The sequence below is a fragment of the Phalaenopsis equestris genome, unplaced genomic scaffold (assembly GCF_001263595.1).
Source record: "Phalaenopsis equestris unplaced genomic scaffold, ASM126359v1 Scaffold232429, whole genome shotgun sequence".
NCBI classification, from domain to species: Eukaryota; Viridiplantae; Streptophyta; class Magnoliopsida; order Asparagales; family Orchidaceae; genus Phalaenopsis; species Phalaenopsis equestris.
Window position 1 is genome coordinate 179,350 of NW_018250394.1, and position 15,909 is coordinate 195,258.

Here is a 15,909-nt window from a genome sequence, read left to right on the forward strand (position 1 = left end):
TGCCCTTATGATTTATGATTTTATTATGTTATGAATTGGATGAATATGATTATGAAATCATTAATTGCAGATATTCATTTATTATGATTTATGTACATGACGTATGAAATGCTTATGATGATTGATGTTGGAATTATACTTTTAAGAAACATTATAAGTGATATTATAAGTAGGGTATTACATGAATACTTACAAGTATGGATGCTAAGAGTTTATAGGATTTAGAAGGTGACGAAACTCTGAGAACCATTGGTATCGGACGGCTGCAAAATGTAGGGAACTGTTGGTACTCGGGACTATTGATAACTGTTACGTTTGGAGGGACAACCTTTTTCAATGGCTAATGTTGTATTTGGGCTTGGTGATGATTAATGACATGCCATGACGTGAGAATGGTTGAGACCTATGTAATTATAAATGCATTTCTATTATTAGATCGATGACTTTTAGGAACATGCTTATGATTACTCATGATTGAATGAAATGTATGTTTAATATAATAATTATAATTTTTTTTTCATTATTTGCCTTTCTTTTATATGTTCCATACAATTCTAACATGTTTTGACTTGTGTGTGGTTATGTACAATTACATATAAGCATCTACATATATGCATGTACATTTTTTCTTTTCCGCTTAAATAAAATCTTATTTAAGCTTTGATTGTTTCACTGAACTTATTGTTGCTCACTATATGTTCTTGACTTTCAAGGAGATGAAAGGAGCACTAGGGTGAGCAGCCAGGTGTAATTTGTATAGCTTTTACATTTCATTGTTTGGAAGTTTGTATAGACTTTTGGGTATGTAATTTTATGTTTGTTGGATTTAACAATTCTGTATAGATATATATGTTTTGATGATATGATTTTTACACTTTCAAGTACATGATGTGAATGAATCATAAAATAAAATGTATCATTTAGGTTTGCAGCGATTTAGTTTAACTAGTTCATCACTCATTGAGTCATGATTCTGCAAGTCAATGCGAGTGTTGGTGAGAATATAGTTTGATTGAATCATTTGCCTTTGTCTCACCTCAGCTGACCTTATGGGGGTAGTTGGGGTGTGATAGAGATGAACTCCATGCGTGCTTTTGTGCGAAGGAAAAGGGAAGAGGATTTAGTTTGGTAAGTGGAGAACTGAAGTCAAAGTTTGGGAACTTTGTTGCTGGCGTTTGATGGGTGAAGGAAGAAAAAAATTGAAGAAAAAAAAGAGGATGTCAAAGGTGGCTCTATATATGGGTGGAAGAGTTGAACCGCATAAAGGAAGAAGAAGAGGCCAAATTGAAGTCGAGCGTCCAGCGAGGAGTGGAAACAGTAAAGGTAAGATTGTGTTTTTATTTATATAAATTGTTATGTTTAATTAATTAAAATTTATTAACTTCTATTAAGTTATAGTAATTAATATGAGTGATTAAAAATGGTCAAACAATCAAATTAAACGACTAGGTGAGATCGAGATTAGTGATTTGTGCAAAAGAAGAGAAATTTAAGAAATGTTAGTTTAACTTTCAAAAGTAATTTGTTTAAATTATTATTATTTAATATTAATATTAATTGCAATAATTAATTAAAATACATGGATTTAAACTCATAATTAAAATGAAGAAATTTAAGTATACATAACTAAAATATAATTAAGGTTCAATAAATTTATTAAATGTAATTTTTTACATAATATAGGTGTTAACTTGAAAGAGATGACATTGAGGTAAATAGCTATATCTTTTAAATTCAATGATTATCTTTATTTCTAAATATATGTTTGATTTTAATTAAATTATTTTCCAATGATTTTTAGATTATAACAAATTATTCTGATTTTTCGATAGAAAAATATGCATGTTACATAGTTGTACGAAGAATTTCCTATAAAGTTTTATGATTATTGCATGCTTTTAAATTCTAATAGAGTTGTATGCATTATAATATAAATGACTTTTATAAATATGCATAGTAACAGTCCTACGTAAATAATCTAATACATCATTTTGATTCTAGTAAACGTGTGCCTACTCATGAGTAGATGAATGCAAAATAATAATAATAATAATAATAATAATAATAATGTGCACTATGAAAATTGAAATGAAAACATTATATACATGAATTCTTGTACATGCATATTAAGAGAAGTTCACCTTCTTATGGTGCAGGCAGAGGACACCAACATATTCGAATGCGTAGATATTTTAATACTACATCAGACAATTGTGATATTTAGATCGTTAATCCCATTGTCGACATAATAATATCACCCAGGGGGTGAGTAGACACATTTTCACCTCAACTAATCGTGTAATTTATGGAAAATTTTTGTCTGGACTCCTGACGTAACTTTACGTGCGGACTTCAATAATATGTCGCCACATGTGCTACATCGCGAATGTTATTTTGGTTTTATTGAAGTGAAACCTATATATTCTAATTCAATAACTCTGAAATAACCCAGAAATATTCTCTGCGGTTCCACTTCATTAACCCTGAAATAACATCATGGAGGTTATTTTGGGGTTATTTCTAGATTATTTTTAGGCTATTGAAAAAGAATATATGTGTTTCTCTTCAATAATTCTGAAATAACCTAGAAATAACTTCCACTGTGTTATTTTGGGGAGGTTATTTTGGGGTTATTTCTAGATTATTTTTAGGCTATTGAAAAGGAATATATGTGTTTCTCTAAATAATTCTGAAATAACCTAGAAATAATTTCCATTGTGTTATTTTGGGGAGGTTATTTTGGGGTTAATAAATTGGAACTGCGAATGTTATTTCGGAGTTATTTCGAGGTTATTTCAAGGTTATTGCGGAGTTCGCGGTTTCACTTTAATATTATTTTGGTGGGCTCGATATTGCACACACATGTTGGTAATATTACTGGGAGTCCACATGTAAAGCTACATCCTGAGTCTGGACAGAAAATTTTTATGAAATTTATATCACAGGTTGCTATGCCGAGATGATATTGGTCATGGGTAATTAGGTTGTGTATTAACAAAACTCTTAAGTTGGATGTGAAAGTTAAGAATATAAAATACAAATAAAGTTAAAGATTAAATATTGAAAGTAAAATTAAAGTGAATGCATATAAAAATTTAGATTTTTTCTATTGAGTAAATATCAAAAATATAGACATTAAATTATTATATTAATTTGCTTTAATAAATATAAAAGACCAACATATATATTTTTTTTTTGAAAAGACAAAATTCACTTAGAAAAAAGAAAGGATACAAATGTTTTAGTGAGTGGGTACAAAGTGCCCACTCACAGGGATTATAAACGTATTCTCAAAAAAATAAAACAAAAGGAAAAAACTCCTAATCATAGTGGGTATAGTCGGTAGATCTACTGCTTCCCCCTTCCCTTGGATCCAGGAATGGAGTCCAACAACATACTGACATGTGGGATTCCACCCGTCGCAAAGCAGTAGGCCCATGATAAAAGACCAGCATATATATATATATATATATATAAAATCAGCATTTGACAGAAGCCTAAATACCGATTTTCCATGTGCTAGGCTCCATGATGAGAGTCCGCACCAAGTGCCTAAATATATGAGAAACCAACGCCACTTGGGATCAAACCCGTGACCTAAAGGGACTTACACTGAACCTCGCCGACCAACAGACCACTGCTTGCGACACACCAGCATATATATATATATATTCTCAATTTTTTTAAAAAAAAACCCAATGGCTAATATATTAAAGAGAGAAGATACAGATAGGTTATATGAGTGAGCCCAAAAATGGACACCCAGCCCACACGGTACAACACAAAAAAGTAAAAAATGGTACATATAAAAATAAAAAAAAGCCCAAAAACCACCAAGGCGCAAAAAAAGTGAGGGTCATCCCAATTTAGTCCTGCCTCTGCCTCTAGTTCTCGGAAGGGATCCAACTAACAAGTTGGTAAGTTACGTATCATACCCAAAGTAACCAAAGTATCATCCATAAGATTCCTAAGCTCAAGTAGATCCTCATTCGTTTTTTTTTCCTTCGAGAAGTGTTAACCTCTCATTCCTCATCCAAAAAATCAGTCTGATGAGGTGGTAGAACTGGAGCAGAAGGATTACCAATCGTAGTACCCACAATAGGTTCTAGTATATGTGAAGTATGAATTGCCTCTATGCCGGATACTTCTTGAAGATGGGGAGCAGCGAGGTTCTCCTGATTATCATTCTGAACACTATCCTTTGTAGGTAATAGTCATTTAGTATTGTTTCCAATGGGGTTTGAAGGTGTCAGCATCATATCAATCGCAGTAACAACAGTGTTAGGGGGGTTCATATGGGCAACAAACACCTCTTGTCTGGTAGTTTCCTCCCCGGTCGAACTAAAATATCTAGAGCAGTGAGGTTAGACTCATTCTTATTCACTTGAACCTTAGATTTCAAATTAAGACAGAGCTTGTGACATTTATCAAGGGTATGCTCGAACATCTTACAATGGGTACAATATGGAGGTCTTCGGTCCATGACGATTTATTGCCAATATCCATTATGAGTTGTGCCCAGCCAGAATTCAGTAACATCAAGTAAAGTAATATCATTTTCCACAAGTATTTTTGTCACAGAAGGTTTGGTTAGATTGAAAGTGGGTAGATCTAGCTTAAATGATTCCCAAGAATGATCCCAATAGAATAGAAAACCTGATGATGAGAAAAGTGCAGCTTGAGATCAGGTAGACTAAACCATACCGGTACAGTGAGAGTTTCATGATTTTGGTCAAAATTATGAGGCCACTTGAGTAAATTCATTGACTTGCCTGCAATATTAAGATATTTTTTTTGAGAAAATTCGGGTATAGTCTTCAGCCACGGCTAGTTGAATTAACAAATGTCTCTCATCCATGAGTCTTACTTTCCACTTGCCTACTAGTTTAAAATTATCAACACTCTTTTCCATAGATCCACCACTGAAATTTTTCAATAAGAACAAACTTGAATTTTTCCGTCAGGATTGAAATTTCTAAGTCAGAGAAAAAGATTGCCGCTTACCCACATTTTTTACTTCTCTTCTTAACAAAAGGGCAATCACCTATACCATCGTGACAATCTTTATTGCTTAGGGAGAACACAACTGCCGACTCCACCTGAGGGTTAACCCACCACGTGGGCAAATGATTCTGATTCAACTTTAGAAGAAGGGAGTGCTATCAGAGCAGGGAGATCTGTCAGCGTTCACCTCTGCGAGGTCCCCGACACAGACAAAACTAAGTTATCGGGCAGGGAGAGGTGCAGCGTCGAAACAAAACAATGCAGACACAACAGACGCCTACGCAGACAGGAGCTGCAACGGAGAATCAAATGCGACGAAATTGAGCAAGACGTCGACACAGACACAGATTCATGCGAGCTGACAACATCAAAGAGATGCAGTAACGTCGGGACGAAGCAGAGGATGAGGAGCGAGAGTGGATTAAACTGAGGCGAGGTGCGAGCCCTATTCTTCCAACAACAGAATCAAATGCGACGATAATCACCATTGGAAACTCTAGTGGAGCTCTCGACCGCAGCTGACATCGTGAAAATTATTATATATAAAAGTGATTGTTCCACTTGGTTATTTTTAGATAATTTTTTATGTTGTTTTAATATTTTTGCAGGTTGTAAGCTTTTGAATAAGATAATAGAAGAGCTAATGCATATAGAAAGCAAGTTTAATAACCAAAAATGTAATTTTTTAATTATTAATTAAATTGCTTTTTTGGTGGCTTATTTCAACTAATATGCTGATGTTAAAATGTTAGTGATACAAATAGAATAATAGAAAATTTAATTTCACCGTCTAATCGTCTATTCTTGTCTTGGTTAATTCTAAACCACAAGTTTTGTCGTGACAAAAATGATATTAGAACAACAATGACAAAAACAAAGCCTTAATCCCAGTACGTGGGGTCGGCTACATGAATCCAAGAAACTCTTAGATCTCTTAAATATTTCCACACTTCACTTAGGATATCATCAGGTCCTACAGACTTTCCACTATTGGCTTTCTTTAAAGTCTCCTCAACTTCTTTTTTACTAATGTGACGGTAAAAATGAATTGTTTTATTATTATTCACGAAATTAAGATCACTAAGGTCGATCGTATTTTCAGAAACTTCATTAAAAAGTTTATCAAAATAACTCACCCACCTATGTTGAATATATTTTTCTAAGGAAAGTACTTTTTGATTTTCATCTTTAACACACTTGAGTTAAATCTTTACTTTTCTACTCTCTTTGTTTAGCTAGTTTATACATATATTTTTCATCCTCCTTAGTATTTAATCTAATATAAAGTTCATTGAAAACAAAATTTCTAGCGTCACAGATTGTTCTTTTAGACTCCCTGCATGTTGTTTGATATTTTTCCTAGTTCTATAAGCTTTTACATTTAAACCAATTTTTATAACATAACTTCTTATATTTTATCTTTTTTTGCACATTATTCCACCACCAACTTTTTTTATTTATAAAAACTTTTTTTGTGATTCTCTAAGCATATCTTTTGCTACTTGTTTAATAGTGTTTGTTACTTTATCCCACATAACATTTGCTTCTTCATGAACATCCCAAATTTTGAAATCTTGAATTTTACTCATAAAATTAATTTTATTTGTGTCTTTTAGGTTCCTCTATCTAATTCTACGATGATGAATCATAATATTCTTTATTTTACAACTCTTCATCTTAGAATCTAAAACTAATAAACGATGTTGGGTACTTAAATTCTCACTTGGGATGACCTTATAATCTTTGTAATCTCGACGATCTCTTCTTCTCATAAGAAAATAATCAATTTGTATTTTATTAGATCCACTTTTATAAGTAATAAGATGCTCCTCTTTTTTTGAATAAAGTATTAGTAATAACAAAATTAAATACTGAAGCAAAATCTAAAATAGTTCTACCTTCTTCATTAGTTACTCCAAAACCGTAGCCACCATGAGTATATTTGAAGTTTTCTACCACTCTACCGACATGTTCATTTAAATCTCCTTCAATAAAAATTCTTTCTTCAAGAGATATCATTGGTATTAAGTCTTATAAGTCATTCCAAAATTTATCTTTAGACCTTGTATTTAAACCTACTTGAGGAGCATAAACACTTATAATATTAAAAATCTTAGTATCAATGATAATCTTAAAAGCTATAATTCTACACCAACTCTATTAATTTTAACAACATTATCTTTCAAACTCTTATCAATAATTACACTTACACCATTTCTAGTGGGACTCTTACCAGAATATCAAAGTTTAAAGCCTAAATTATCAATCTCCTTGGCCTTTTCCCCAGCCCATTTAGTTTCTTGAATATATAAGATAGTAATTTTCTTATGAATCATAATATCAACTAATTCCATTAATTTACCATTAAGAGTACCTATCTTCTAAGATCCTATCCTAATATTAGTTTCATTAGTTTCATGGACTAACTTCTTTACCCGCATTTGTCCGTAATGTGGGAACCCTTGCCTATTTGACATTACACCTGGGCGCCGGTGTAGCGGCCCTTGCATACTTTTCACTGTATTCAGGTTATACAGCGCGTTTATACAGCGCGTCGCTTCACTGTATTCAGGTTATACAGCGCGTCGCTTCCAGGGGACGCCCTAGCATTTACACAATGATATCAGAATAACGTTTAGATTAAATAATATGAATCTTAATAAAAGAGTCATTAAGATACTTGAATTAAGTTATTATTAATTAAAATTAAAATTTTGACCGAGTCTAATTAAATTATTTTGTTATGGTTTCAAAATATTGAAATTCAGGAGGAATAAGGTAGAGATAATGTGGAAGAAATTGACATGCCCTAGACTATTATATTGAACATATACTTTTGTTGGTATGATGACTGCAGTCACTCAGTTGGTTTGAAACTCAATCTCAGGTCGGTCTAATGGGGAAGGCTAGATGAACAAATACTTGAAGCTATTTCAGGATACGAAACCACCTCTCTTTTCTGGAAGAGGAAGTCAAGTGGATGCTGAGAAAAGAATGTTGGCAGTATAAAAGATTATAGATGCCTTGTCTTGACCACTATATAGGAGGGTTACACTTGTCACTTTCGTTTTTGAGGGATAAGCAGAGAGATGGTGGCGATGATATTTATAGAAGTTTGGAGGCAGTGCCAACCACCTAATGAAATGTGATGAGTTCGTGAACACTTTCAACTAGAAGACAAATGCATAATAAGTTTATGAGATTGGTGCAGGAAGATAGGTTGTTATTCAGTATGAAATAGAGTTTACTATGCTATCTAGGTTTGTACCACGGCTCATTCCAAATGTAGATGAGAAATGCCCCAAGCTTCTTTATGGATTGAAGAATTTGATTAAGTGGCCACTTGTGTCATTTGAGATTGAAGACTATTTAGTGCCATTGAAGACGGCTAAGAGAGTGGAAAATAATTTTCAGTAGACTCAGAAGCGTATGGACACATAGAAGAGGAAGAGCTTGCAAGTAGATATACTAATAATTGATTATGGAGAGTTTATGATACCGGAGTTAACCTCAAATGACAGTAGAAATGCAATTTTTTGTACAGAAATCAAATAGAGATTACAACCACAAATGCTCAAAACTAAAAAATAGCAAAAGACAACACAAATTCAACCAAGGCTTGGGTGGAGGGTGGTGGTGTTGTGGTTTATGGAGAAATAACAAGTATGGATGGTTGTATAGTGAGAAGGTGACAATGGAAGGTAATGGTTGGCTGTCAGATTGCTGGACGGTGGACGACAGTAGGGTATGGTAAGGTGGCCGCAGCAGGGAGGTGGTGGAAGGATGATATTTGGATGGGCAAGGGTTGGGTGGTAGGTGGATGCAACGACCGCGACGACGACATCAGCGGAGGATAGGCTGTGGGATGCAGAAAACAGTAGATAAACACAATCTCATGATGAGTTCGAACCGGAGCACCTCCTTGCTTTTGGATTAGCCTTAGAAGGGGGAATTAAAGATGTTGAAAACTATCACAACTGAAAACATATAAAAAAACAACCCTCGACTTCTACGAAAATAAATATATAGTAATAAGATAACTAGGAGTGGCCCAAGAGGACCGGCCGACTCCTCAACAGGGGCCTAACTTAGTACACTTCGGTCCAAGAATGCTTGCTGGGTCGCAGCTTTGTTCCCAGAACACTCGCATCGGGAGCTACAGATTCCTCTCATCGTCAGTTTTCTGAGTTTGGGGGAGCTTCGACCTCGTTCGTCGGAGGTTTTGTGTCCTCATAGTATGGAGTCAAATCTGTCATGCTAAAGGTAATAGAGATGTTGTAATCTCCTGGTAAATAAATCTTGTAGGCAGTCATTCAACTTTTCGAGAATTTTGAAAGGTTTGTCTATTATGTGTTTGAGTTTTCCAAACAATTCTAGTGGAAATCTCTTTAATTAGTCTGATCCACACTAGATCTCCATCTTAAAAAGTCGCCTTTTTGTATTTATTAGCTTGCACCTAGCACTTATAATTTTGTTTAACTATCTCTTTTCCATCCTCGTGCAACCTTTAAATTTTGTTGTACTCCTGCCTTAGCATTGTCACACTCTAAACGATCCCCTTTTAGGGTCAACAATTGTGCGACAGATGCGAACGTTTGGTCAGATTAAATTCTTACCAATCCTGACTTAGATAATCAGGACTTAGTGGACAATGAATTATTCTAACTAAATTTTCACAAACGTACATATTATATTTCTTTTTATAAATTATTCTCATTCACATATACTTGGAAGTGTCCAAAAATCATATCATGAAAATATTTATACGGAGCTGCTATATCTAAAATAATAAATGTGCTTATCTAATAGTCTGTATAATCTCTAAACTTATATAATGCAAAAGTTGTACACGTCACGACCAGTCGCCCTGTTACTCCTTACCATTTTCTAAAAGTCAACAACATAGAGTAAGCTATAAGCAGCAAAATAATCAAGGCTGAAGAAGGATTTTATAGAAGAAAAAAATTGACATGCATAAACATTGGTTGCTCATATGCAGGACAATAGATCAATCACATGCTTTAATTATATAAAACATATAAATGAAGGCATGAAATGTAGTAAATCATGAAAGCCGTATAAACATATGTTTCATCCATTCATGTGCAACAATATGCATATCCATATAAATTTCATAGTCAATCATTATAATCATAGCAATGTCATTTGTAATTGTATAGGTTTTGATTACATTCATGTCATTAATGTCATTGGGTCGTCGCCTATTCCGAAGACTAATTAACTAATGATAAAGGTTTGATTCCTCCTAACATAACAATTATCAATAGTTTCTTTGATACAACAAAATCTTATTTTTCGTCCCCGCCTAATACTAGTAGTTCTCAGATTGTCTTTGCCTAAATGTCAGAAGTCGGAATCTCATTATTCCTCATCATATGTACTTGCAAACATTCGTGTAATAGACTACCAAGCACAACACTCGTAACATCCATGTAATTATAATTCCTATAATATGCTATCATAGGCAATGTATAATCATATGCATGATGTAACTAACATGATAAGAATACATGGAAGCAAAATTTTATGATATGTTGATCACATTATAATTATTGTCACAGTCAGTACCAACTCACATTCACATAATCTTGTGTAAGAATTTTTCAATATGCGAAAATTCAAGGTGCATTCACATATCAAAGAAATCATCTCAAATCTTATAGACGTGTATTATTTTTATTTTAGTACGGAATTATTTCACATGAAATAACGGAGCAGTCCTACAACGAGTTTCCTCAAGCTCCCCTCGAGCTCGGTGCCTAGTGTAAAGAACCTAGGATTTATAAACCTCTTAGAATTTTAATGAATGGTCTTAATTTGACACACATAAATATAGGTACCAAGAATTACCTCAAGATTTCCTTGCATAGCTATCACTTTTCCAATTCCCTTTTAATCTGTTCTCCCTCCTAACCTTCCTTTATTCCTCTTACTTCATTGATTTACTTGTAAATAGCCCTACCAAGAGGATAAAACCCAATTCACAGCTTCCGACATTAGTTCATCTCCCGCTATAGTGATCTGGAACAAAAAAGAAAATGCTTCAGTTCATGGTAAATCACAAAAAGAAATCGTAAGGAATAAAAGGAATGTTGCAATTAGTGTGAAAATGACGTTCCCTCATTCTGATTGTCAGGAAACCCGAATTGATGTTTGTGGCCCTCTGTTGAACGTTCGCAGTTGTGCCTGCTACAGTGTCACGATCGTGGAGCTCACTAGGCGTGCAAAATGAGAGGGATCGAAAGAGGGAAATGGGATTCGAAGAATTCTATGCAATATTCACCCTTCCCATTATGACTCTCTGTCATTTGGTCACATCAAACAATTGAGATCCACGTAATAAGGATGTTAAAAATAGTGAATGAAATTAGGGAATTAATTAAGGGATTAATTAAAGTTAATTATGCTTAGAACTTCAAAGTTTTATAACTATACATGCACTTTTAATTCATATAGTGTGCAATGTATAAATTTGATCGATTCGACGTGTAGAATTTTATAAATTTGACTCGGTCGAATTTTGTGCAAAATTTGAGGATATGTCATAATTATCAAAATTTTCACGTAAAATCGGCAAAACGGAGAAAACTAGTAAAATTGAGTATTCGGCTCATAAAAAATGTCCTATCTTGTTTTTTCTCATGTAGCTTCTTTCTCTGGCCTGTATTTCTATTTTATCTTCGCATAGGTATTTTGTATATTTTTCAACTTAACTTTTTGTTTCTAAAATTTTTTCTTGCTCTTCAATATAATTAAACTATTCCATACTTCTATATCTTTATGTGAATTCGTAAGTTTGCATTTGAAATCCATTTCCTCAACATTGAAATGTGAAACACATCATGAATGACATATCAGCATGTAAAGCTAATATGTAGACCAATCTTTTTTATGATTTCAAAAGGACCGATATATCTTTGACTCAACTTGCTTTCTCGACCTAATCTGGCTGGACCTTTTGTTTGCCTGACTTTTAGAAACCTAAAATCACTAACTTCAAACTCTACTGCTCTATGTGTTGAGTCATTATAGTTTTGTTGTGGATCGTGAGCAGCGTTTTATTAGTCATTAATTAACTTGATTTTTTCTTTGGCTTCATCAACTAACTCAATACCTAATATTTGAAGTCGACCAATTTCAATTCAATTCAGCGGATTTCTGCATTTCCTGCTAAACAGTGCTTCAAAGAGATCCATTTTGATACTGGACTTTAGATTTACCATAAGAGCTCACTGTTCTGCAGCCTTCTTTACCTGAAATTATTAAAACTTATATGAAAACAACTGAGAAAAAACGCATAAAATTGAGGACGGGCCTTTCTGTTCTGGACACATCATTAAGTTTAGCCAAGTTGTAACACACTTGTATATGTGGCTATGAGAGTAACAGCGAGAATAATTCTTACAAAACAAATCTGGGCATTTACATAAATTCCTCCTAATTTCTTTATGCTTACGCTTCTAACACCTAAACTTTTTATGCCATCCAAATCTTTCATATTATATAAAAAATACCACCATTTTAACTTTAAAAAAACAAAATATACCTTGTTTTACAAAAAAAACAAAATATACCTAATATACCTTGTTTTACATAAGGTGGCATGTACGTAAAAATTGAATTGTAAGTTATTCAGATTTCCAGATTTGAGTTCCGTAAACTATATCAGCAGCCTGTCTTGAATAAATGAAGTCAATGGTTGGTTAATGATGTTTCTTGATTCTTTGAATTAAAAAACTCTAATTCTCCCAATAACAAATAACCAGCTTAGACAAAGTCTTCTATTAATTCACTTGACCCTGTATTTATATTTGCTTGGCAGCTCAATATGATCTCCGACATCTCCTATATGCTCTATTCTGGTTGGGACTTAGCGTCGGAGTTGCATCAGTTGTCAAAGCTCACGGTCGAATGTTCACAAACCAACCTCGCCTTTTCAAGTCACGGCATTAACAAACAAAGAAGCAAATCATCACACGGAGCCGGCTAGATGATTGATTCGAGGTGCATAAGGCTTGTCTCCAATCCTTCTTACTTATTCCACATACGATGAGGAACTCAGGGTATCCTGAGAATGCAACAAGTTACGACTGTAACACATAGTTTTCATTTTTTATTCATATAATGTATTCATTCTTTTGAGATGATAATTTACCTTCATGATTCTATAATTTTCAATTTGTGTGCGCGCGCGTGGTGACGAGTTAGTTATCTTTGTTGGTTTATGATGATTTTGCTGTTGGTCATTGTTGGTTTACGATGATTTTGCCGTTGGTTATATATATATATCTATATATATATATATATTGAAAATTTTACATTTTAGAATAAAAATGATAGGAATACTTTACCGAACGAGTTGGCTTTGTTATAATATTTGTTTTGTACTATTATCAATGATGATAGACCGATATCACAATAATTTTACAACTTAAAAGGTAATTTTTAGACCTTATTTGCCTCACATAATATGCAGAGTTGGCATATTGACTAATATGTCAACACCTCGACCAGAAGTTGCAATTCCATTGTTATTTTCGCTTGTTCAATCAGCCAATGGAATAAATTACTGATCGTGTATTTGGATTAGTAAATGCTTTAGTATATATGAATTTAATATATTTTTATTTTTATTTTTAAATATATTTTTTATTTATTGATAGATATTTTTATTTAGGGGCATTTAAATACATACCACACAATTATGTATTTATATATAGATATGTATATAACACCTAAATTTTTATGTTGGCATGAACACTCAAATCTTTTATATCACATTAAAAATATTACTTCAACATTTTAGAAGCTAAATATATCTTTTCCATGATTTTCGATATCAAAGGTATAAATTTAAATATAAACTTTTAGGTTAGAAAAAGAATGTGCAAAAGTGACAGATCAGTCCTATGCCTAAACTCAGCATGGCTCTGGAAAATCCTACGCTTGATTGAGAATTAGGGTATAGAGCTTCCATCCATCGCATAAAAAGGCAGTTGACAAAAATGTACATTTCTGAGAGAAATCTTCAATAACCTGCTCCAATCAGGATGTCACTAATTAAACATAGGCTAACACCTCAAAAAGGTATAATATATAGTCTAAAAACATCTCATGCCAAGTATACATTGTAGGCTGAGTATGTTTGATACATATCATGTGGCTATAAAAAAAAAGTGAACTCTCTGAATATCTGTATCAGGTATGACGAGCTCCTGATCAAGCAGACCTTCTAAGTCATGCTCGAGGACAAGAGTTCCATTCCCATGTACTTAGAGGTACAACCCTCTCATAGTTCGTACGGTAGCAGTTCTTCTAGTTTTAGGTTTGGCTGAAATGCGTATGGTGCTTTGTCGTCGTCCATCCTACGGAAGGTTACGGACACCCTACGGTATTGCACCCATGGGATGCAGTGCTTGGCGACAACTGCCTCGTTTCCTTTCAGAACCAAAATTGAACCAACTGGCAGCAAATTCTCTACAGCTTCTCTGAACTTGCCAGGGCCGACAATGTCAATTTCTTTTTCGAATAATATATTGTTTTTGCTCATGAATGAGACCGTGTAGGAGGGCCTCACAAAATCGTGATGGTCTATATGGGGAGGGATGCAATCACCCTCATCATAGATGTTGATGATGCAACTATTTAAGATGCAGGTAGCTGATAGTATGTTTCATCTGATCATCCACTTTATTATAGGAGGTAGTGAATCTACCTGGTCATGTCTGAGGATCCCTAGCGGATTTCCTTGTATGTCATTTGTAAAATTATAACAGCAGCCCGTTGAATGGTGATTCTTCCTTTTTCTCTCATTCATTTCTTTGGCTCAGAGTATGTTCTTTCCATGAGAAGGCCTGCTCGGCCTCTATCCCTCAAGTCAAAGATGCAGTCAACAATACTTCTTTCGTCACTTTCGGAGAAGACCTTGGTATACAGCTCCAAGCTTTCTAGTATGTTGATGAATCTTCCTTGGACTTCCTCACAAAATTCAAATTCTCTTTTATTCACCTTGCTTATTTTATAGTACTCCATCGTGCTAGGAGTCGGCAGCTGTGGCGGGCATTCCTCCATCTGAACATCAACAGAACCCAAATTGGCGCTAGCTCATCTGGAACATGTGATTCGGCATCTAAAGGGATGTACGACCCTGGACTCCATGGTATATACTCGTCTGTCCCCAGTGGGATGTATGGCTCATCCATCAGAAAATCTGTGTTCTTTAGGTTGAACGACATCATTGTGTAGTAGAAAATTCCAATCGGTGTTCTGAAGGCTGTAAGTGTTGCATCCTCGGGAGCCATCTTGATTTTGTTGTATCCCGACGATCCATTCATGAAGGAGAAAATTTCGTGTACTGAAGTGATATCCACCATCATTTCTGGTAGTAGTAGCGGAAACTCGTCTTTTGGACATGCCTTGTTGAAATCTTTAAAGTCGACACAAACACGGATCTGTCTGTTTTTCTTTTTAACAGGTACAATGTTAACTAACCACGTGGGGTATTGTTCTTCTTTTACAAAGTTGGCGTCTATTAATTTCTTCACTTCGGTGATGACTTGTTGTTCTATTTCAAGGCATATTCTCCTGAGAGATTGTTTTATTGGAGTTATATTCTTGTCCACCCCGAGTTTATGAACTGCAACCTCTGTTGATAGTCTTGAAATTTCATCATAGCTCCATGCGAAGCAATCTTTGTTAATTCAAAACCCTGGTCAAGTAATGACACTAGTTGTGATTATAAAAATGGTAGAGAACTTACAAATGTAGGTCAGGGTTGTTCTTCAGTCCCGAGGTTAATCTCTTTCAATTCATCAACGGTAGATTTAATTTCCTCCTCAAATTCTGGCGGAGCATCTTCTATTAGTTGATCAATAGATTCATCCT

At 34.3% G+C, this 15,909-nt stretch overlaps 1 protein-coding gene across 2 annotated transcripts in view; it reads left to right on the plus strand.

The window, feature by feature from the left end:
- Nucleotides 1-13,257, plus strand: part of LOC110038306 (phosphoinositide phosphatase SAC6-like) — a 174,315-nt gene extending 161,058 nt beyond the window's left edge. For both annotated transcript variants that reach the window (XM_020743099.1, XM_020743100.1), the window contains one exon: nucleotides 12,848-13,257. In XM_020743099.1, coding sequence (XP_020598758.1) covers nucleotides 12,848-12,978 — 131 coding nt within the window. In that variant the 3' untranslated portion in view covers nucleotides 12,979-13,257. The remainder of the gene's footprint in view (nucleotides 1-12,847) is intronic.
- The last annotated feature ends 2,652 nt before the right edge of the window (nucleotides 13,258-15,909 follow it).